We start from the raw sequence: 24065 nt of genomic DNA, 5'->3' as shown, positions 1-24065 counted from the left end.
CAAATGCTGCAGCTTCCCCACACACTGAACTGAACGAGGTCAGCTGGAATAAAGCAGGGAATGAGAATGGAGCTGGCCATTTCTTAGGTGGGAATAACAACAGCAAGGCTGGCACTGGGATTATTTTCTTTTGCAAGGAGAAATGAGGAAACAATCACCAGGGTTTTATAGATTCTGTGTCAGAGGAAAATTGAAGGGATAAGAGCAGATGCATTTGTTATATAGAAGACTCATCATTAGAAATGAACATATAAAATTTAATAGCTTGGTTTAAAATACATTTTCAATTAAAAAACAGCAGGCAAAACAAAAAAAAATCAGTTTCATAAAACATACATGACATTGCTGCTACTGTTATAAGACCCGTGTCCCAGAATATCTTATAGTGGAAAACAATCGTCAGATTTAGTTCACATACTTCATTAAGCAGTAAAAAGAAATAACATTCATGTCAATCTTACCTCTATGGAGATTCTAAATCTACTTCCCTGACCCTAGACCAAGTTTCTGTAGTAAAACTTCCACTTTCAATAAAAATGTGTAAATATATATATGTATTCTATATATCAGTTTTTTTTAAAAAATTCCCTTGCCATAGTAGAAGGATTCCCATGGCTGCTGAAGGGCAGCCCGAGCAGGAGGCTGGTGCTGGCTGGGCATGGCTCCCATGGCTGCTGTGCCAGAGGTGCATTCCTGTAAGGGGTGGCAGCTGTTGGCCAAGTCTCTTCAGCATGGTGCTGCACATCAGCCTCTCCCCTTCGGCCTGAGCCCACACGCTCTGGCCACACAGCCACAGCCACAGATGCACCTGTGTGAGTTTGCTGAGGGGAGCTTGCAGTGCCCAGAGCACCACCAACCTCTTTGGGGCCCATCAACAAAAGAGAAGAAGGGGAATACAGGGGGGAATGGAATGAACCAGCTCTGGATTGATCGAAATACAAATTCCAAAATACTGTATTTTATATAAATCATTAAAAAAGAATGTGGGGAGGGACTTCAAGTGGTCACCTGGACTCACCACCAAGGGAGAATCAATTACACCTGTGACAGTCCAAGGATACCTTTGCTCAGCCTGGCTCTGAAGACCTTTGATGCCAAACCACTGCCTCTATGGGCAATCTGCTTTCTCACTAGAGAAAACTGCCTCAACAGCCAGCCTGAAATTCTGTGATTTGCACCACTACTCCCTGTGCTTGCCATGGATAGGGAGGACATGTCCATGGGTCGGGAGGCTGCTCCCATCAATCATCCCATCTGAACATGAGCCCTCACCAGCCAGAGCATGCAGGCCTTCCTCCTCAGAAGCCATGAGGAGCCTTGGCCAAAGGACCACGTGGTCCATACTCCAGTGGAGACCTCAGCAGTGCCAAGCAGAGCCAAAGCAGGGGGGATCTCCTATTTCTTCAGGTCATGCTCCTCTTGATAACTCAACGTGGCATTTGCCTTCCTCTTCCAAACAGCACCATGACAGAGCTAAGCAATAGTAGGTTACAATTTGTTAACCATTAAGTAGAACCATTAATTATTAAGTAAAATCATATGCTACTTTTCTGGACTATTTCTCCAGTCTTTCTAGGTTGACCTTCATGTCCTAGGTGAGGTATGTGCAGCTTTGTACTGTCTGAAAATGTTACAAACCTCTTTCAATACCCAGATTCCTAACCAAAGCCTGACCTGGCACTCACATTCATCTGCTCACTGTGTAACCGAGGTTTTTGCCTTAGTGCTGCCCTTTAAGTGCTCCTCTTGCACTTGCTATTAACCAAAGAGTGCCTTTCCTTCCTAAGCACACGCACACAATGAGTAAATAACACAGGGCAGCACTCTCTAGGGGTGTCTGGCACTCCCAGTGGGGGCTCAGGATGCCTGCTGTGCCCATTGGGTCTCTCCAGCTCAGCAGCACATCCATGGTATGTACAGACACCAAGAATGGATAACCTACTTGGAGGCCCTACTCCCTGCTAACACTTGGCCTGCTGAGCCATTTTGGCACCTTCCTCTCTCAAAAGCCTTGCCTGTGCATTTCCAGTTGTTGACATCCTAGGCCTTGCAAGCTGGCTCCTCTAGCCCATGGGTTCATCCAGCCTGAGCTGCTGGTGCAGGCAGCATCCAGCTGAGCCTTAAGTACACTGCTACAGAAAAAAACCCACCCTTGAGGAGACCTTCTTCCTGACCCTCAAACATGAGACTACAAGAGAATTGCATCTGCCCAGCTCCTCCTGTGAACCAGCTCAGACTGGGCCCAAATCACCTCCCAGGACAGCAGTACTCAGCTGTTTCAGGACTTAGTGGCAGTTCATGACAGAAACCAGGACTTCCATCACCTGCCTGTGCATGAGGATTTAGGAGAGAGCTGGTATCTTTTTCCTTCTACATAGGAAAATCCATGTTTAACAAAGCAGGTCTCTTGTGCCTTCTATGAATGTACAAACGTGTGCTCACCTTTGGTGCATGATAAGGGTTTGTCCATTGTTAAATATTTATGTTAAATATGATTTCTCTGTATATGGCATCCTTTTAGATGGGCTTCATTGCATATATTCACGGTATATACAGAACACCATATTTTATATATATTATATATTGCTTATATGTACACATTTACAAACCTTCAAAAATATATTGCACTTATATACAATATAGCTTCATCTGATGAGAGTTCACACAGTTACTAAGGCGAGTTCTTCATAAGCAAGGCAGTTTTACATTCCCCCAAATGACACAAGTGATTTCAACAGTCTGCCCTGGTCACAAGTAAACATTAAAGACTTTTCTCCAACCTGCATGCAACTCCTACTAATATCAATCAGTAGTTTTGCAGCTCTCCCTAGCAGAAAACAGTCCAGTAAAATGGTATTAGCTGATAACAGGCTCAAACATGGTTACTAAAAAGATAAATAAGACATCACCAGTCTAAAAGGCCACCTTACAGGAGATTTCCCCTCCCATAGCTACTAGTGGTTTATACACTAGTAAAAATATATACATGGTCTCCACTTAATTGCCAATCTTGGCTTGCCCATTTCAAGTGCAAATAAGATCATGAGCAAGAACACAAACACAAATGTATTAAGCAAAACCACTGCTCTGCTCCCCAGAACAAGTCAAACATCTGGCTTTCTTCTGGAGGTGATTAGTGTTTTGCCCAACATACTGAATTATGGGAAAATGTTCACTTGAGACCTTTGTTTAAAATCCACAGTGATCTGTGATCTTAGATCTCAGTCAAAGTCAGCTTGTAAGATCCTCCAACCTCTTCAATCTGCAGCTGGAAGGTATCTTCATTAGAATAGTGTTTCACAATGTTATCATCCATGTTGACCAGAATTCTGGAAAAACAAAACGGATCAGGTATTTTACAGTTCTAAATGCCAAAGGCACTCTCAAACCTAAAAAAGCCTGGACTATCCAAGGGTAACACAAGATCCTGCTCATCTCTCTCTGACTCATTGCTTCCCATAGCAGATCTGGCTGTTCTGACCCAACTCTGCCATCAAGGCTGGCAGCCACACTTCTCAGGATCTGAATGGAAGGATTAAATCTGGCTCCTGGACCAGGGAGGGAGAGAGATCTTGGAACCAGCAGAATCCTTCTGAAGCTGCAGGCACCTGGGGCTCTGAATGGGTTTGCTAGTCAGTTATAAACTATCAGCACAAAACCCTCCAGAGCTTGCAGGGAAGAAACCACTCATGCTTGGCCACTGCTTTCATTTGGCAGAAAGGTCAATCCCTGTGTGTTTGTGTGCACACATGCACACAAAGCTGTGCTGAGCAGTAGTTTTCTGTCTGCCACAGATTTTAAGCTTTTTGCAGCTGTTCTGGTGGGGTAATTCTGCTATGAAAGCACAACCCTGGAAGGGTGTAATTTTCTGGCTAGAAGGAGAAGGGGCTGAGACACCAAACTGACAACCACTTATAGACAACCCAAGAAAATTACTGAGAAATTAAAAGATAAAACAAAAGCAGACACTGTTCAGAAACTCAATTACTTATGCTACAAAATAAAAAGATTAAGTATGGCCTCTGGGAGAAACAGACACTTCACAGCTAAGTTCTCTTCAATTTAGCCCACAAAAAAACAACCAGGGTTCAGTAATTGTAGCCAAATGCAGATACAGTAAACCCAGTCACCACTGTAACAATTTAACATAGGTTGAAGGAGGTTCTTCGTCATTGGGAGTCTTTTAACAAATTGAACTCTTCTTCCTCTGACATGATCAACTCTGGTTCAAATAACTAGCTCAGAGAGGCTCAGTGACTTGTATTTACCCAGGAAGCCAGACTACATATTTCTATAGGGCCTTCCCATAGTCTTCAGCTCTGTGGATGATGTTGCAATATGTGTACTTTTGTGCACACACACATAACAGCAAATGGCATTCACATATCTGCAGTGCACGGAGGAATTATACAGCAGATCTGCCTACAGCTTTGAAAAAGGTGTTCATATTCTTAGGCAGTTACTGCACAGGTACATACTCACCCTTTTTTACATTTTTTGAAGATTTTTCCTATTTTATCAAAAGGAACATCATACTTGTCAGATATCTAGAACAAAAGAAAGCAATGATTGGTGAAGCAAGGAAACTGCTGTCATTGTCTTTCGCTTCCTATTTTACAGAAAGGAACAACCACAACAAAAAGCCTGCAAATGAGGACAACTGCTCTGCCCTATAAAGGCACCACTAAATCCCAAACTATAGTGTAAATGTACAGATCAGAACCCCTTCTCTGCATTTATCTAACTTCTGTACAAAAAATGTAACCATGTTTGAATCTGGATACTTCTCATACAGCAACCTCCTGTCCCTACTCTCAAAAGCCCACCCACTAAAAGCCCACTCCACACCCTGACTCTCATTCTCTCTTGGCTCTCTGTTCTCTTGGCATACTGAAAACCATTTTTAAATTTAGTGTCAGAGGGATCAAGTGAAAACTAGTCATGACAGTGGCTGAAAGAAGAAAATAGCAACAGAGAGAGGACCTCTGCTGCTAAGGGCATGAGGTGATCAGAAACATTCTCCTTCCCCATCAGGGTGACACCAGTGTGGAGCCACAGCCACTGACCATGGCACTTCACTGCACAACCTCCAGAAAGCCTTGAGGTCAGTAACCTAAGCCTGGTTTACTCTGGCAAACTGCTCTATCACACCACAGTAAGTACCAAACCAAGACACTGCTTTGACATGCAAATGTACAGGGAGTTTCTCCCAAGCTACAGCTCTGAGTACTTGGTTCCTTGCTTTAAGAAATCCGAGTGAAACAACGGAGGTGCAGCTGCACTTCAGGACCATGGGGTAAGGGAGGACTTCACAGCCCTCAAACCCTCTCTCCACTAGCCCCCACTGTCCAGCTGGCAAAGCCTCACAGCCAGGAAGAGATAAAGATTCTGGTTACACAGCTATCTCTACAACCAAAAGTTAATGGCTAGACCTGTCTGCATATCCCCAAAGCCCCTGTTCCTTGAGCAGAGGCATTAGTCACAGAAAGAGACAGACAAGTGTCAGTTCTGAGCTCATGCCAAATATTACACCATTCCTTGGACTTAAGCTCTGTACTTCCCTTGCTCTGCAGCAGCAGGGATAGTGGAAGGCTATTTTGGAAGTCAAGCAGCAGAGAGCAATTTCACACATGTGTGCAGAAATATAAAAGTATTCAGCAACACAGAGAAGCTGGGACTTGCAGCTCTGCATTACCAGCTTGTGAAAGGGCAGTGGAGGGCCCCAAACATGGTTTTGAAAGGCTGAAACAAACCCAAGCCACTGGATACATTCTGAAAATCACTCCATCTCCTAGCAAAAGTACCCTCTCTGACAAGAGGAACATCCAATAATCAAGTCTGACAGACCTGGATCTTCAGGAAGGCTTCTTACACCAGACCCCAAAAATGTGGGGTAAGGTACTTAAAAGACAAGCCTCCTGAATTCCCTCAACAATAAATTAAAGCATTATTTGCATTAATTTCCATGTTATTGAAAGAAAATCTTCCTTATTCTTCTTATCCAGAAGGGCAGAAATGTGTGGACACAAGCTGTGACTGGCCAGTGTGTAAGGACTGGGTAGCCAGGGCTTCTTCTCAAGGACTACAAAATGACCTCATTACTTACAGCTTCCATGAGGCCTTTCAGAGATGGTGTCTTCAACATCAGTGCATCAAAGACCTCCTCTGACTCTTTCCGGACATACAGCAACACTGGAAAGCAATTTGGAGAGGAATTAACTGTGCAATTGCTCCTCAGGAAAAATCTGTATCCCACAATGGCTAAGCACACAGGGACATCCACTGTGATGAAATGAATATTGAATATCCAAATGAATATTGAATGTATGCATGTCTATTTCTTCATAAGGTCCTCACCTTATGAAGAAATAGACATGCATACATTCAATATTCATTTAACACTGTAGCACAAACACACTGCTAGGTTAGCTCAAAACTTACTTCTTGCACATAAAGCCACTGTATGCTCAAGCATCTTTATTGTCAAAATACCTCTGTATTTTCTTTATTTTCTCTATTATTAGAGAAAAGGTCATATTTGAAAGAAATAAAGAAGGAACACAAACCACAAATCTTTGAGACTCTTGGGTTCCTCTATATCTTAGTCATTTGCCATAAGACCTTCCACAATCAAATGATTTGACAGATGCTATGACAGCAGGTGAAACCATCCTGGCCAGCTCCTAATTTTTAAATAATTTATTTGTACAGTTCTGTGCTCTTCCTGCACTGTCTCATCTTTCTTCCTGCCCCTTGCTGTGTTTCAGTAATACTCTTACACCAGAGCTGACATACAGTGCAGGCTTGGTCTGCTCTAGGAGGGGAATGAAAGAGCAGGAACCCCAATTAGGTGAGCATCCCTAGCGTTCTCAAGCTAGCACAGGCTCACTGCATGTAACATCAGCCTCATTAAAAACTGCATTAAGGCTGAGGAATTAGTCAGGAGAGCAAGAAAGCTTGGACTTTAACAGCTTTGCTGTCTTTAATCCATCTTCTAATGACCAGGTATTGCAGCCTGGATTGTTTGCAAGGGTTCATCAGGCACAGCTTTGACACACCTGCAACATGCAACAATTACTGGCATTTCTAATGGAACAAGGTGAACTCAGGACAGCACAGCACCTTGATGCATTGCCCAATTTGCCTGTTAAAGGCAGCTTTAAAAAGGGTGGACTGTAGATTTGAAAAAGGAAGACAGGACACAGTCTCAGTTACAGCACAGGTCAGATGAGAGTCAACCAAAGGAGAGAGAATCTCATGGGGCTTCTTTTATGGCATGCAGCAACATGAAAAAAACAAGAAGTTGGATTTCCTTCTATAAAATTCATCCTTCCTTACTAGTTTATCCAGACTGCAGAAGTGCAGCCCCATTATGGTCAGACTTGCTAGACTTAGCATTTGCTTCTTCATAGGTTTAATACTTCAAGCTTTGTTGCAGTCCTTCCAAACACAACTATCATCAACCAGGCACACCACCCTCCAACACCCCAAAGGGACCTCTCATCTCCTTCCATAACACCACAGCAACATGAACTTGCAAAGACTGAAACTCAGTTAAAAATCAGCTGAATATTCTCTTAGCTTGGCTTTCAGAGGTGAACATCCACTTTCCTGGCACCATGGAAGATGCAACAGTTTTACACCCAGAACCAGTTCCTGGTGCTCATTGCTTGAAGTCCTGGAGGAGATTTCCCCAGTATTTTGTAGCAGATTACATGATGAATTCTCTGCCCCAGTCCATGAGGGACACTGTAAGCTGCTCACCTCATCATGACTCTTTCCTTAGAGGTTCAGAGCCCATTACTGTCTGAGTTGGCAGAAACCCCCAGAAATTCTCACAACCTAAAATATTTACAGAGCTGAACCATATCTTGATACAGGAACTGTCGCTACTCAAAGCCAGAAAAATCAGTCTGAAGTATACATCAATATGAATTAAAACATTCTTTAACCTCAGATGCCTCTCTCTATCATGATGTATAAATACTCCAAAAATTCAGTCCCTGAAAGAAGAAAATACCTCTTTTTGGCTCTTCTACTCTGGCCATCTTATTTGGAGTAGCAATAAAGTCCTCTTCACCAATATAAGCTCCTCTCTTCAGGTTGGAGCTGTCATTGACAGGGCAAAAAGTTAGCAGTGGAACAATTACAGGGACTTATCCCTCTGTCTGAGGGCAAGGTGTCAGGAGGTTGAAGGGCAGATCTTACCTTTCACCCTCTAATTCTTCTGAAGCAACAGGAAGGACCTTTAAAAACAAAGGGGAGATTTTGTGAGTATTTCTTCCAGAACTAGAGTTAATTTTCTCTTATAATCTTTCAACGGTAAATCAAATGACACTTTGGCTCCAAAAGCCAGTAAACATCTTTACCTTTTTTCATATAAAGTAATAAAGGATCTCAAATGAGAGAAAGGAACAAAAAGAAGCTAACTAGCTTCCTCCCTGGACTGGTGTAGAATCTTCTGACAAAACTCAGCACTAAGGCCTTTGTAGAAAAACATGCAGGAATGTCAGACTTATGGATACAAGTTTATTCTCCATTCTTTGCTAGGAGTTCAGGCAATGCTCTTAAAAAGTAAGGTTTAGATTATGTTAGAGCATGGCAGAACTCCTGGCACAGCAAAGTTCCAGATTTTGAAACCTGGTTGCATGCTAATTTTTCCCCTTCCTGTTTCTTGTATGCTGGAACTTTCCAGGAACACTGAGGCAGGGCACCCTGGCAGTGGATCACAGAGCTGACACACAGGCCAGTTCCACAGGGTAGATTTTCACCCTGCAGCAGGATCTGGAGGAGTCTGTGCTGCACAACAGCACACCAGGATCCCAAGGGATGCCCCAAGTAAAAACCACCCTGCAGTTCATGCAATGGAAAAATCCTTTCAGGTTCACAGAAACTGGACTTGACAGGAAAATAATTTGATGGTGAAAGACCCCCAGTTAACTTCAGCCAATGTATCTTGGAGGAACATTTCTTGCCCACATGAGACTCAGCCTGTATTTGATTACAGCACTGATGCAGTCTGACATTTCATATGTACATAAATACACACAGCATCCCAGGCCTTTTGCAAAAACATCTCAGCCTCCTCATCCCCACAGCCATGAGCTTTACTCACGTGAGCCCCACGCTGCAGGTTTGCAAAGTGAACATCAGGGATGAACAGGACAGGCTGAGTGTCGAGGTCCATGAAGGGCTTGAAGATGGTGATGTCGGTACGTTTGTGTGAGGGAAGCATGGGCACTTTGACATCAGAAACTGTGGAAATAAAATTTGGGATTGAGGATACTGAAGGCTCTGATGGGGCCCTACATCATCTAAAAGGTACATACACTGCTGAACAGGGGTATTCTGCAGTCAGAGTCAAAGCAAAAAGCTCCTGTGGTAAAGGGAGTTGGAACTTTGGTTGCCTCCCTCTCAGCTGAGGAGCTGTGCCCTGAGGGTTTGCTTCTCAGAGCAGTCAAAGCTTTCTCCACCTCTCCAACTGAACAGCTCTACTTTGTTTAGATATTAATTAGGATGGACAATAACGTGGCATCAGCCCAAGAGAGGAACTGAGGTCTTCCATGTACCAAGTCAGCCATCCAAACAGAGGGCAAAAATCAGTCCCTGCCCCACCTTCTCCCTCTCCAGTCCCTCAAAAGCTTGCTGGTATTCCTATGCCAGGAGGATACAAAGAAGAAAAGGGACAACTTGTGTGTTCCCAATTAGGAGCGTCTTAAAGAGACAGCACCACAGTAGCTGTCAGCACCACAGAGTGAGTACAAACACTGGTTTATGCAAGTTGTTATATTTAAAGTTACATTTTGATTCCACACTTCCAAGTTTCACATTCTAGTTCCTCCCATTGTTCCTCCTGGTCACCTCAGGGTGCCAGCCCCTAGTCCATTCCTCCAGGATCTGTCTCCCACAGAGCTCTCTGGCTCTCACGATGTACCAGCTGATGTGACACAACCCACCAAGAGGGCAGACTTCATCCACAAAGACCCTCTGAGGAGAAAGTGAGGCAGAAGGTGCCTTAAACCACATTTCAGACACATTCATGTCAAACTATCACAGTTGAAGACTTTATTTTACCAAGTGGAAACACATCCATCTGAGGTCAAAACAACTGCAAACAAAATAAATGTTTTTCAAACAAAACCATTTCTCATGTCCTCAGTAGAAAATACACTATCTTCTCCTTGCAAAACGGATTTTTTTAAGATTTCTCAATTTCTGTAAAAATAACTTTGCCCAAAAGCCACCAACTGTTTCTGCTGTTGAAGAGCTCATGTACACATGGCACTTGTGATCCTGGAAGTGAGTATAACAGCTTAGGGCTTCCAGGAATCAAAAACTTCCCACAGAAGAACTTGGAAGCCAAAGATCATACTTTCCAGGAAAATAAGGATCACATCAGGCTAAGCCCAAGCCTGGAAAATTAACATTGGAAAGCAGCTTTTGTCAAACCATGAGATCCTGGGCAATGTGTACTGAAGCTGCCTTCCCTTTCCAGATGCCAAGGGTTGCACACAGTAATCTTCTGGGAGCCGCTGGGGCTGCTGCGCTTGCGAAACGCTAACAGTGCGCTAAACCTGCCTCTTGTGACGTGCTCTGAAGGAAACCAAAAACCCAGCCCTTTCCACAGCTTCCCTTGAGCAAATGGGTTCCCTTCAGCACTGTGTTCTGAAGCTGCTCCAGCAGCCTGTACCTGCTGTGTCAGGAAAATCCTGCCGGGCGAGCTGAAGGCGCGCGCTGGCTGAACCAGTCGGGCTGTCGGCAGCACAGCGAGCGAGAGCACGCGCCTGACCCGTGCCAGCCAGCAACAGGGAGACACATCTGCCTCTGAGCAGCTCTGCTGCTGAATAACCACTCATCCAAACACAGCATCTGCCAGCCACAGCAGCTAAAGGAAGATGCTCAGCAGGAAGAAACTCCTCATCCTTTAGGTACGGTGATGCTGAAGTCTCCACATACTTCACACATGCAGACACTCTGAAATGACTTGCTAAGGACTACTTTGCTCTAGAAGAGTGAGCATAGGGCTGAGAGGCTGGAGGCTCAGCCTCAAGGCTGCCACGGCCTTGCTGACAAGTTGCAAACACGTTTTTTAACTTAAGTTAAAAGCTAAGTTTAGGATCAAGCTGACAATATTTGAAACTGATCATTCTCACTGCCACCTGGATTGGGAGGGTCTCTAAGCCCAAAAATCCCACCCTCACCTCACCACTTCAACTGCTACAACCCATCCTGACTAAATACACAGCAGGACCCTGTCTTGGACAGAAAGAACTATACAGAACGAAACCCTAAATGACCCAGTGTGTTGCAAAACACAATGCCTGTTCCATAAGGAATTGCTTAAAACAAGCACTGGTCCATAGAGGATAAAAATTAACTTGAGAGTTCTACTGCACAAGCTATTTGTAGCCAAAATGAAATTCAATATTTAAAATACTGCTAGAATAAGTTCTACTTACAGGCATTCAACTGAGAGCTGGGATCAGTGCACTTTCCTTTTCTTTTGCTCTGCTTTCGCTCTTCATCCCTGATCTTCCTCTCTGCTCCCTGTCAGACAAAATATTAAGGGAAAGCAATGGGTGAGTGAAGAAGAAGAGGAGAGGGAAAGAGAAAGATAAGATATTTTTAATTTTTTAGGTTTTTTTCAGCTGCAGAGGCAGAAACACCAACTCTTCCAGAGCTATGTTTGTGGAGGTCAGTTCCACAGTACCCGAGCCGCAGGTTTGCCAGAGTGTGTGTCAACTTTGAGATCTGCTTACTTCTAACTCCTACCATCTAATGAAATCCAACAACCATATCCAAGATGCAAATGCTTGCTTTTCTTTCAAGTCAGATTGAGATATGGTGACAAAAGATACCCACATCTATAAGGATTGTGAAAAGCATTAGATAAAAGTATAGTTGAAGGGTTTAAAACAATAAAGAATTGCAGGTTCTCCCAGTTTAGGAGATCCCTTGATTGTCATTAAAGTCACACCACATTTGGATCACCAAGTGCAAGATACCTCCTGCACATTTCACATAGAGCCTGCAGCAGTTGCACCAGCCTCCACTGAGCTCAAGCTGCAGACATGCACTGCTTTAAAGCAGGGATTATTTCTTCTTTTTATCAGGGCCAGGCCATGGTGGAATCCACAGATTCCCTAACTGGGTTCATGCCTGCACTGTTCCTGGCCTTCCAAACCAAGCAGCAGAGGAGACAGTGCTATGTTGCCATGTTTTCTGCAAGGTGCAGACAGCTATGACAGAGAAAGAAAAGGAAGAAAGAAGCTTTGGAATAGTGTTCATTCCTCCAGCTCTGCCCAGACCTCACACGTGACTGTGGGTTAAGTCAGGGATGTCACAGTGCCAGCTGCATGAAGTGATAAGCCCATAGGAGATCCCCAACACTCAGTCCTTGTGCTACCACCAGGTCACCAAAACTGGTATACACAAGTTCTAGCTGGCTCCCAATGCCTTCCTGCAAAGCAGGGCAAAAGGTAACAGTTACCTGGCCACACCAAGCCATGACTTCTCATTCCCTCTCCTTCAAAGCTGCCAAAACACACCCACATCCTTGCATGGTACTGGAGGAAGACGTGATTAGCTACAGAAAATGAGGTGTCAAAACTCCTGTGGCCATGGGGTGGGAATCTGTGCCTAATGGTGCATGGGAGAATGGGAACAGCCCTCCTCACTTTCCAGTAAATTAATGCTCTATAGATGCCAGGCTGCCTATGCCCTGCTGATAGCACTGGGCTTATCTGCACCAGCAATAAAACAGAAAATTAGCCAAGATATTTGACACACATTAACACATATCATCTTTTCTTCCACCCAATGAAGGGGAGAAAAACAGCTTCAGGCAGCTGCAGTGAAAGAGAGAAAAAAATACACATGAAGACACAGGCATTGCCAGCTTTGCTTGGCCCAATAAAGCTGATATAGCCCGCTACAGCAAAGACATCCCACCTAAACCTCAGCACAGCTGGACCCGAACCCCTCTGTGTCCAGTGCAGTCACAACATCTCAGCTTGACAGCAGGAAGATTAGATAAGGTTCCACATCTGATTTTTACCTTTCATGTGGAAATAATAAGGTTGTGCTACTCAAACACTCTGCTACAGAACAGCATCTGCTTCCTGCAGATGAACATGCTGATTCAATATGAGCACACATTTTGAGAAAAACCTCTGCCCTCCCATTCCCTGCTTGAAAGTCAACTTGATGCAGGCTACTGAGGCCCAGGTAAATACGTCTCAAAACCCACATTAAAAAAAAAAGTTATGTCTTGATAACAGGCTTTTCTGCCTTGCCAGCAGAGCTGTGGGAACAGTGGTTTCAAACTGAAAGAGGACAGTTTTATACTGGATATAAGGAGAAGGTTTTTTTCTGATGAGGGTGGTGAGGCACTGGAACAGGCTGGCCAGAGAAGCTGTGGATGCTCCATCCCTGGAGGTGTTCAAGGCCAGGTTGGATGGGGCTTTGAGTAAGCTGGCCTAATGGAATGTATCCCTGACCATGGCAGAGATCTAGATTAGATGACCTTTAAAGGTGCTTTACAACCCAAACCATTCTGTTATCACTCAACTGAAAGAGCAGCTCCATGCTGCTGCCCATTCAATGGACATCAATGCTCCAGCAGCCTTGCACCCACTCTTTCCTTCCAACAGCATCCCACTCATTTGTTTCTACCATCCCATGAAAGCCTTCCCACAGCACTGCCCCTGCTACCAGAGTAACAGCAGATCCCAGAGGGTAACATGAGCTCTAGACAGTGAAACACTGAAACCCTGGATTTAATTCTTCTCATATGGATGCATAGCTGAGGTTCCATTGAGAATAGAGGAGATCTTCCTCTGGGACAGGTCAGCCTCATCCCTGCTCAGCACAAATACTGCTGGGCCAAGCCTGAAGGCAGCTTGTGCCATAACATTCTACAGGATGACACCATTATACCCACACTGTCCTGGAACCACACAGGAGCAGATGAAAACCAAACATCCCGGGCACTGCAAGCACAGCCTTGACAAAGAATGGAGGAGACATCTGTGTTGGTGGCCACAAGTTCATAATTTTCTGCTGGTTTGTGTTTTTTCCAACAGACCTCCACAGCACAGGCTTGGCCCTCCATGAAGAAAACATGGGTAACAGAACTTCTACAGGTGAGAGTGGTCCCATGAGGACAACCACATTCAGGGATGGATATTATAGTAACAATGGTCCTATAAACATTCAAAAGTAGCTGGTTGATTACACACAATTCAACACAGGGCAAAAAACAGGTGCTCCTTCTGAAATGCCAATGCTCTTTAGGAGCCTGAAGCCAGCACTAGGGTCCATGAGTACATGGGGTTTGTGTATGATATGATAGCACGCAGGGCTACAGGCATGGATTTTCTGAGGGGATGTTTATTCCAAAAAGCAGCTTCCCCATGCCCAGCAGAGCCAATGCCAGTCAGCTTAGGATGGCCAAGGCCCATCAGCAATGGTGGTAGTGCCTCTGGGCTTATGTATTTAAGAAAAAGTGTTCTGCAGCCAGGAGCAAAGTGAGAATATATGAAAGAAACAGCTATGCAGATGCCAAGGTCAGTGCAGAAGGGGGAAGCCAGGCACTGGAGCAGAGATTCCCCTGCAGCCCATGGAAGCCCATGGGGGAGCAGAGATCCAGCTGCAGCCTGTGCAGGACCCCAGACCAGAGCAGGGGGATACCCAAAGAAGGCTGTGATTCCATGGGAAGTCTGTGCTGCGGCAGGGTTCTGGCAGGACCTGTGGCCCCACGGAGAAAGGAGCCCATGCTGGAGCAGGTTTGCAGGCAGAACTTGTGGCCCCTGGGGCACCAACACAGGAGCAGCCTGTTCTTGAAGAACTGCACCCCATGGAAGGGGCCCATGCTGAAGCTGTTTGTGAAGAACTGTAGCCTGTGGGAAGGGCTCATGTTGGAGAAGTTTGTGGAAACTGTCTCCCATGGGAGGCACCCCATGCTGAAGCCAGGGAAGAGTGAGGAGTCCTCCCCCTGAGGAGGAGGGAGCATCAGAGATGTGTGAAGAACTGACCACAGCCCCCACTCCCCTGCAGCAGTGCAGGGGACAAGGGAGAGAATTAGGGAGTGAAGTTGAGCCTGAAAAGAAGGGAAGGGTGAAAGGAAAGTACTTTAAGATTCAGTTTTGTATTTTATTATCCTGTTCTGATCTTGATTTACATTTCTCCTTCCTCCCTTTTAATTCAGGTACAATTTGCAAAGTATCTGGAGGAATAAATCAGGAATGTAAGTCAAAGTCCCAAAGGGAAATAAAAGATGCACTGGCATTACTGTATTACTAGATTTGCTGAAATTTCTGCCATAGCTTGAAGGAAGCCATTGGAGTCTATATGCTGGGTACACATCAGCCTTTTTATTAACCAATTTGTCTTATTGGCAGTGGCACAAGCCTGACAGTCATTTTATTAGCATTGTGTCAGTAATTGATTGGACAATTTAGGAGTAAAAGATCCCCCCTACCCTGTATAAAGTCTGTCCTCTCTGTATTGTAGAGAAAAAAGGTTGATAGCACACAGGATTCCCAGATTACTCTGGTGAAAAAACATTAGATGACACAGTTGATTCAGTCTCATCTTGAAAAAAGAAAACAGAAAAAGAAGGAAAAATAAAAGCCTGAAGAAATCTCATGAGACCCAAGCCCCTCAGGCTTACTGGCAAGCCTTTAAGATGGCTCTGGAGAGCCTTTGCCAAGTCCCTGTAAATTTTCTGCAGAAAGTATCACAACAGGAGCAGCTACAGGCAGCTCTCCCAGCTGGGAGGAATGCAGAGGAACCCATTTAAAAACCCACAGATGGACAACAGAACGTGGCAGGGTGAGTTAATGGGATGCTACAGCAGGGGCACAGTGCAGAGGCACTGGATATTTTGGGAGGTAAGGGGTGACAGAACAATGGTACATGAGATGAATCTTTGTGCCACTGTTCCTGGGGAACACCAGGCAAGACCACACAGAGGTCTGGCAAAGCCAGCACAGGACCAGAGAGAGGGTGACAGACAGACCTGCCTCAGCCCTGCAGCTGCACAGAGAGGCATTTCAGCTGTCACCTGAAAGAGTCTGCCCTATGAAGATGGAGTCCAGATTCAAAGAATAAGAGGCCTAAATCAAGCAGGATATCAGCAAAATAGGAAGTCAACATGGTTCACAGCAATCAAAAGGAATGGGGAAGTCCAGGAAGCATTTATCATGGCCTAGAACAATCTTGGGCACTCTGGAAATAATAACATTACACATCACTTGTCCTGGATCTTCAAAAGACTGCTCAGGCAGGAACAGGTTATGAAAATTGGGAAACTGCCTTTCTTTGCAAACTCAGTTAAGCTTTTACAGCTACTTTCAGCTCAGCTTCTGCTGTTTCTTTCATAGCTTCTGTTGAATACTGGCTTTGGGATAGGCATTAATTCTGTGTGCTAAATTAGTTAGGCAGAGCAGTTAAATTACAGCACCCATTCAGCTTACAAATGGGCTTTTTTAGGCTGCTGTATCTCACAGTGGTACGTCTTTTGTTCACAAGCTCTGCAAGTTATTGGTTTGGGGGTTTTAGTAACAAATGCAGCAGGAAAACATGAAGAAATTTAAAAGGACCAACACAACAGAACTTGGGCAAAAAGACAAGCCTGCACTTACTCCAGTCAATGGCAATGATTTCTCCTGCTGAAGGCTCTTCCCAGTGTCAGTATGCCACTGACTGACCTTTCTCTAAAGTCAATGCTCAGGAACACTTAGCACTCCAGCATTTGAGAGCAGCAAATTTAATTGAGGTCATCATAACATGTATGAGCCAAGTAGAAGGGGTTGAAATGTTTTAAACACAGACAGGACTTCTCAGTGAGTCAAAATAGCAAGTGACACAGTTAGGAAGAAAAAAAAGCTGCTAAGCTATGAAGCAGCCTTTCCAAAACAGTCACTGGCACATTGATTCAACCTTACCTTGTCGCAGAAGACTTTAATTTGGCAGTAGGCTCTGTGGACAGGTTTGTTACTCCTGTTATTGTAGCTGTAAGTGTCGATCTGAAGATTCAGGGGCAGGCCTTTAACTCCCTTCTGAGAGGAGAAATCTGTGCTGAGGCAGTTGACAGAAATGAAAACCTGCAGAGGAGGAAAGCAGCAGCTGTCAGTAGTGACACACGGACTCCTGATTGACCACTGAGCAAGGGATACTTGGGGAGTGCTGAGGCTCAAATGCTGGTCCTTGCCACTACAGCAGCACCTTCTTCTGGGACACCAGGTAAAATCCCCAAGAAGCAATATAACATTCTTAAGTCTTTACATAAGCCACCAGAGGGGACAAAGCCACTTTGTCCAAAACAGATTTCAACAGACCCTCCAAACTCTAGGAAGACTCCACCCACCATCTTTCCACCCAAGAACTCTCAAATGTCACTATCAAACTTTTAGCAAAAGGGATGCTCCTACAATCAATCCTCACTGCTCAGCATTTATTAGCATCTTGGTAAGAACACAACCATGTTCCAAAAAATTCATGTTACTCTGGGTAAGTTAAATCTTTCCATGAGTTTGACATCAGCATAGCTTATGCTTGAAAGTACTTGGTTGAGGCTTTTTTCAAAAGGCTATTAAAAGCTTTTAAAAAAATATTAGGCAATATGTAATCTTTAAACACAGAAATAACACCATTATTCCGGTGAAGGTTTCTGGGCTTCACACTAAGTTGAACACTTTGAATATTCCTTAGTAAGACCTTCAATACCCTGTTAACATTCAGCTGGAAAGGGTAAGAGAAACATTTCCATTATTACAAAAAATTAATTACAGGAAAAATTAATTGCATGTTGGAACATATCTAATTTCATTTTCATAACTGCTTGAAAAAACAACAAAAAAACCCTCTCAAAAACACAAATCACAGCCAGAGAACAAGTCCAATGCTGCTTAACAGAATAAAGAAATATCCTTAAGTGGATATGAGCAGATAGACCAGAGTACTTTGTATCTAGATAATGGGCTTGCAGTGTGCCAGGCTTTTCTACAGACACAATGCCTATTACTGGCATATCTCAGAAGCTGTGAGGATTAATTACCAGGAATTCACAAGCCACCAAGACCTGCAACAGCTTCTCTCCTCTCTGCCTGAAGAATAAAGGCTGGGAACTCACTGCTTTAAAAAATAATCAAAGCCTTGGGAGCCAGAAGCACCTTCCCAGAGATTTTGCAGGAGCACCATCCCAGCCCTCGATGCTCACTTAGGTGGTGCTTCCACAGCACCGTGAGAGCAGCGAGCTGGTGCCACCTCCCGGAGCTGCAGAGGCTCACACAGGCTTGGGAAAGCTACAGGCTCTGGCTTTGCTAAGGGCTGCTTCTCAACGTCCTCTGCACACAGGCTCTGCAACATCCTTTACCACTTTTAACAATGATGGGAGATGGAATAGTGACGTGGTGATAGTTTATAAGCACTCATTTTTCCCTGCCATGTATAATACAGCTGTATAAAAAGCTGGGGCAGGGAGGAAAAATAGTGCAGGTGAGGGACTTGTCTTGCAAAAACCTGTCTGAATATTGGGGATTCACACACTGCTCCCTGCAGCCCCTGTGCCCTGAGAGGGCAGCACAGTTGCTCAGCAAGCAGCCCCCCTGCTCCCCTCTGTGCACACACCATCCCAGAGATTCCAGCTCCCATGTCCTCACCAAGGCTGCTGTGCCAAGGGACATAGAATGAGTGAAACAGCACCCACCCAACCCAGGCCAGCAGAGCATGTCAGCAGAGCTCCAGCCCCACACTGCTGCCTCTGTGGGGACTGAAGCCAGGAACATGTGCAGGATGCCAGGGGAGCTGGTGCTCAGTGCCTCCTCCAGCCTGTGCCCCAGCATCCCAAACCCACGCTGCTCCAAGACAACTTTTTGTGAAGGCATTAAATACATCACAAATCTCAGTCAGGAAAATTATTTTAAAAGAAGCTGTTTGCAGTCTTTCCCAGACTAACCGAAAGGATGGCTTTGCTTGTTTTATCCACCCCACTTCCCTTCTTGCTACCTTTGCATTCACAAGGACATTTTGCCTGCAGTACTGGTACAGCCTGGGGGGAAGCTTCAAGGAGTTTGAAGAGCTGCTCTCACCAGCTTAGGAGTTTGGTAATCAGATGTATGCACACCCTGAATAATTGCATTCCCTGAGCAGGGGTTTTGTTTTTTAAAAGACCCTCAACTCTAGTGTTTGCATATTTTTACATCTTAAATTTTAATTTTAAATTTACCTATACTGAATATTCACTCAACCCATTTCTGTATGAAAAAATGACTACAATCTTTAAGAAGACATGCCTAAGCAGCCACATCAGCAGATCCACTGTCTCAAAATTCCTGTGAAATCCCTCAAATGAGTTTCACACCACTGGCCACCAGAAGATTCAGTGTGCAGCATCAACAGTTCTCTAGCACATGGTGTCACTTCTCTTCTGAGACTTCAAGTTCATGTTTTCAGTTTTTATGGCTTACCAGCCACACAAAGCCCACTGGGCTGAAGGTAGAAGAGTTGGTCTCAGCACAACAGACAGATGTTACTACAGCAGAGCCGCACAGGTATCCCATGGGAATTTAGGACTGCCTGTCAGATGTCAAAGATTATCCTCCTACTTTAGAGTCTCCTCATTTGATTAGCTTTGGCTTTAAGCAGCTGACTTCATTTTCATGCCATTTAAATCTTCAGGACTCTAGGCAGGAGATGACAACTAAAACCTAATCACATCTCTGAAGCAACAGAGAGCCAGCCTGTCTTCTCCTGTTTGTAGTGAACCATTTCAGCTCAAAAGGAGCATCTATTTCTCCCTACCCACCCTGTACCTCCTATTTTTGAGCAAGGTTGCCTCAAGCTTCACAAAACAGAATTTTAGCAAACAGCTTTTTCCCAGTTTGGGCTAAAACAGTTTCATCCAGGTTCTTAATCTACAGGAATATTTGACTTACATTAGAAATGAAATGTAAGGCCAAGTGACTGCATCAGCTATATCCCCACCCCAAAATTGCCAGAAGAAAGAAAAATGTAACCACAGAAGTTGCTCTGCGTCTTCAGCCTGCTGAGCAAGATTCCTTTTCATGTGTCCAACCTATTTTTCTAAGGGCAGTTCCGCATTCTCAGCTATATTAGGATTTGTTGTTACTTTTAAAAAAAACATTTTCATCTCACCTCCCAAGATTCAACATAAAGAGAGCACTTAAAAATAGAGCACTGTCAAGCCTGGGCACTTACACACATGAGTCAAGCCCTCAGAAGTTACACAGATTTTCTTTAAAACTGAGATTTGTAAAGGGATTAGAAACCTGTTCTTGAGTTATTTTGCTTGCTTGGCAGTTGAGCCTCTAGTCTATATTTGACTAGATATATCTAGGCTATCACATAGCCAGTCTTTTCTCTCTAACCCAAGGCAGGCTTTATTCCCTTTTTTTCCTGTTGATTTTTTTCCCTGCTTTTTCTAACTCCTTTTAAAAAAAGCTGAGATACTCATTGAGGCAAATGGCTTCACAATGGTGGCATATCAGATAAAATCAAACAGCATGAAAACTGTGAGCTGCTACAAGCTGCTAACCTCCCACACCTGGCATTCACCCCAACACTCTAGAGCCTCCCTTCCCCAACACCATGCTGGGTTTCCTGCAGCCTTTGGGGCAGCCCAGCTGCACACAACAAAAAACTGAAGGCAGAAGGATTAAAGCACCTCCTCTGGGATCATGCTGAAGTTAGCGTGGGAAGAAGTCAGACCTCATGACTTCTCTGTCTGCTTTAACCATCCGACCCCTCATGCCCCTCCTCACCTAAGGTGGGAGGAACACACCATGCCTACATTCAAATCCACGAGAAACAATCTTCCATTTTAATAATGCAGAAAAAAAATTAATCTGACAGCTCTGCTGTGTGCCCTCAAGGAAGGGCAGCAGAGACAGCCAAGTTCTTTCCACACAGCACCTTTTTTTAACAAGATCTGCCTTTCAAACAAACCAGGAAAAACAGACATAATTAAAGGGCAATCAAAGCACTGCAGGAACCTCTCTGTCAGCGAGATGAAAGATGCCTTTTTTAAATGAAGGCTTGCATACCCAGATCTCTTCTCCTCAGTTTATCTTGGACGCCGTACTCTTCTGTCACACAAAAAAGCACTAGCAATTCTGGTGAGTCCAAAGGCTACATATGCAGCAGCTTCAGATGAAATGTCACCTTGTGCAGGCTCATCTGCCCAGTTGGAAATGAGCAAGTGTATGTTCTCACCCATGGCAGCTGGGGCTGCCACAGGCAATGGGGAGCAACTTGTGTTAGCACACCATGAACTCTGACCAGTCAGAGCAAACACAGGCACAGGTAGCACTGTCCTGCAAAGTCCTGTATATCCTTCTGGATAAGGACCTACACAGGCAGACCTGGGACTTTTCCAGGCTGATCACCTTGCTCCACATTTATTTCGTTTCAAGAGAAGGCAGGTAAATGGTATTATCTCCTCCTATTTATGATCCTTTATATTTCTGTGTCCAAAGGATTAAGACTTTACTCAACAATCCAAGTCCACTGGATATTTCTTTCTCTATTAAGAATTTAGATAAAAACCTTAGCTCTTCTCTCACACTAGTACACCAAAGCCTCTCATTTTAACCACAGTTTGGGTTGGAAGGGACCCTAAAGATCGTCAAGTCCAGCCCCCATGTTATGGGCAGGGACACATTTCACCAGACCAGAAGGCTCAAAATCCCATCCAACCTGGCCTTAAACACTTCCAGGAACGAGGCATCCACAGCTTCTCTGGGCAGCCTGTTACAGTGGCTTAGCACCCCTCACAGTGAAGAATTTCCTCCTAATACCTGATCTGAATCTGTCAGTTTGAAGCCATTCACCCTTGCTCTGTATCACTGTAAGCTCCAGTAAAAAGTCCCCCTTCCAGCATTCTTTTAGGCCTCCTTTTGGCACTGGAAGTTGCAAGTACTTTTGGAACACTGGAAGGTGTTCTAAGGTCTCTCCAGAGCCATCTCTTCTTCAGGCTGTGCAACCCCAGCTCTTCAGCCTGTCTTCATAAGAGACATTCCAGGCTATGTTATATTCAGTCTGTGTTATATTCAACTTTAAATTGTCAGGATGCTTTTGATCCTGGATGACTATGTTTGTACAGAATACAGAGTTTGGAGCCTACAACACAACAACCAGAGACAGGTTAAACTGCAATGAGCTTCTTACCAGGGAATGCAGCTGCTTTTCTTGGCCTTGGCTAAATAGTTTCAATGTTATGCCCAAAATACAGTAGGCAAAGAGATTCCAGTGGATCTAGAGACAATTTTCCTGACACAAAGGCAGTGTACCCCCCTTCCATAAAGAAAAATTAACCAGAAGCTCAAAGTTTGCAATTTCAATGCTGATAGCTGAAATCATATGGTTTCTTTAAAGGCTTGGACAAATATAAACAGCAAAGAGGAAAAAAAAAACCAGAGTATTTTCTAAAGATTGGTCCCCATATGTTTCCTCTATGCTGCAAGCTGGTTGGACGGAAAACATCTCCTGTCCAACAGCCTTATGAAGTACACCAGCAGAGTTTCAAGCCCTTCTGAGAGGCAGAGCTGTCAACCTGGGCACTGCCTTGTGCCAATGTAGCTATGTGGCTTCCAAGATTGGCTCTGGGTGAGAGCCAAGCAGCTCTGAGTGCAGGCAGGGCAAGCACAGGTCTGCCTGCACACATCCACGAAGGCATGTCCTAAGAAAGCAGCGCTGGGAAGACTCTTCTGTATTTAAAAGAAAAAAAACCCCAAACCCATACTTTGGTAAGATCACCTGAGAGGTGGCTAATCTTACTGCTCTCACATTCGTTTCTTCACCTCCCACACGCACCACAGGTTTTGCATCAGCAGGAGGTGAGCCAGGAAAGAGATAAAAAAATTGGGCAATTCATACACCTGTGGGCTCCTGAGCCTCCTCCTGCCTTTGGGATCGGATGCTCCAAAAAAGGCTTGTCTGGCAGATGGGTGATAGGGCTGCATCCGCTCCAGCTCCGTCAGGCAGACCCAGCACCATCCTGCTCGCAGCCCAGGAAAGTGAGTTTGCATTCAAACCTACCACTCCCAATTTGGGTGACTTACACAGAGGCCATCATGGGTCCCACACCACGTCAAAGAATGACAAGTGGGAAATACGATCCACCTCCAGATAAAGAACATCCTCCTAGCAAATTTACTCCATCAACAAAACAAAAAGGAATGGTAATGATAGGAAAATACATATTCCTGCTCCCAAAGAGCAATGCTGATTGTTATTCCAACCTGTTCTGAGGTAAGGAAATATAGGAATGTCTCTGCTTACAGCACCTGGGAAACATGAGGATAATGGTTCCCAGTCCTACTGATGCCTCCTCCCACCCCATGCTTTGATAAGATAAGGCTGTTGGGCCAGGTTTTGTAAGGTTGGTTGGAAAGAAAGTAAAAACAGTAGTTTGGCAGAAACAGTGACAACGTGTTGAAAAAAACCCAAACAACAAATAAACAATAAAAAACCCCACCAAAAAACCCTTACACACCTTCCCACGTCAACAACAACAACAAAAGTCTCCAAAAACAATGACAAAAGCTGAAACACAACAACAAAACACAAAACAGAGAATTAAGTCTATAAATGCACAAAAATGACTGAAAAGAAAGAGTTGCCATCATACAAAAAAGTAATAGAGAAAAGGGAAAAGAAAAACAAAAAATCACCTCCTAGTTTTCTCTATTGAAAAGCTAATGTCAAGAGATTTTCCTTTCAGTTTTGGGAAACACCCTGTGAGCTCCTACTTGGAAGGCCAGACAATGGCAGAAGCTTGGGACATGAAGGTCAGATAAAATACTGGGTTGAAAACTTCTAGTTGGCAATGCTTAAAATCAAGGGTGGCATATGCTTGTTTTCCAGAAAACCCAGGACAGAGCAGGGAGAGGTCAGTGTTAAGAGGCAGGTAAGCAATACTTGCTATGACTTTCCTATGTCACTGCTCCAAAGGCTGTGTGTACCTGCCTCAAAGTATTTGTGGTCTGCAGCCTTGGCTTCACACCAATCTCCTTCCTTTAAGTATGTTTGACTCATCACAT

General features: G+C 44.4%; 1 protein-coding gene across 2 annotated transcripts in view; it reads right to left on the bottom strand.

Moving 5' to 3' along the window:
* Positions 1 to 236: 236 nt before the first annotated feature.
* The window catches only part of GRHL1 (grainyhead like transcription factor 1), a 41242-nt gene continuing 17413 nt past the window's right edge, over positions 237 to 24065 (bottom strand). For both annotated transcript variants that reach the window (XM_077175066.1, XM_077175065.1), the window contains exons 9-16: positions 16950 to 17108; positions 11460 to 11547; positions 9116 to 9255; positions 8209 to 8246; positions 8021 to 8109; positions 6107 to 6192; positions 4483 to 4547; positions 237 to 3329 (exon numbers count right to left, since the gene is read on the bottom strand). In XM_077175066.1, coding sequence (XP_077031181.1) covers positions 3215 to 3329; positions 4483 to 4547; positions 6107 to 6192; positions 8021 to 8109; positions 8209 to 8246; positions 9116 to 9255; positions 11460 to 11547; positions 16950 to 17108 — 780 coding nt within the window. In that variant the 3' untranslated portion in view covers positions 237 to 3214. The remainder of the gene's footprint in view (positions 3330 to 4482; positions 4548 to 6106; positions 6193 to 8020; positions 8110 to 8208; positions 8247 to 9115; positions 9256 to 11459; positions 11548 to 16949; positions 17109 to 24065) is intronic.

This window comes from Agelaius phoeniceus, chromosome 3, assembly GCF_051311805.1.
Source record: "Agelaius phoeniceus isolate bAgePho1 chromosome 3, bAgePho1.hap1, whole genome shotgun sequence".
Taxonomy (NCBI): Eukaryota; Metazoa; Chordata; class Aves; order Passeriformes; family Icteridae; genus Agelaius; species Agelaius phoeniceus.
Note: the sequence above shows the minus strand (reverse complement) of the source record. Positions and strands in the feature narration are given on the sequence as shown.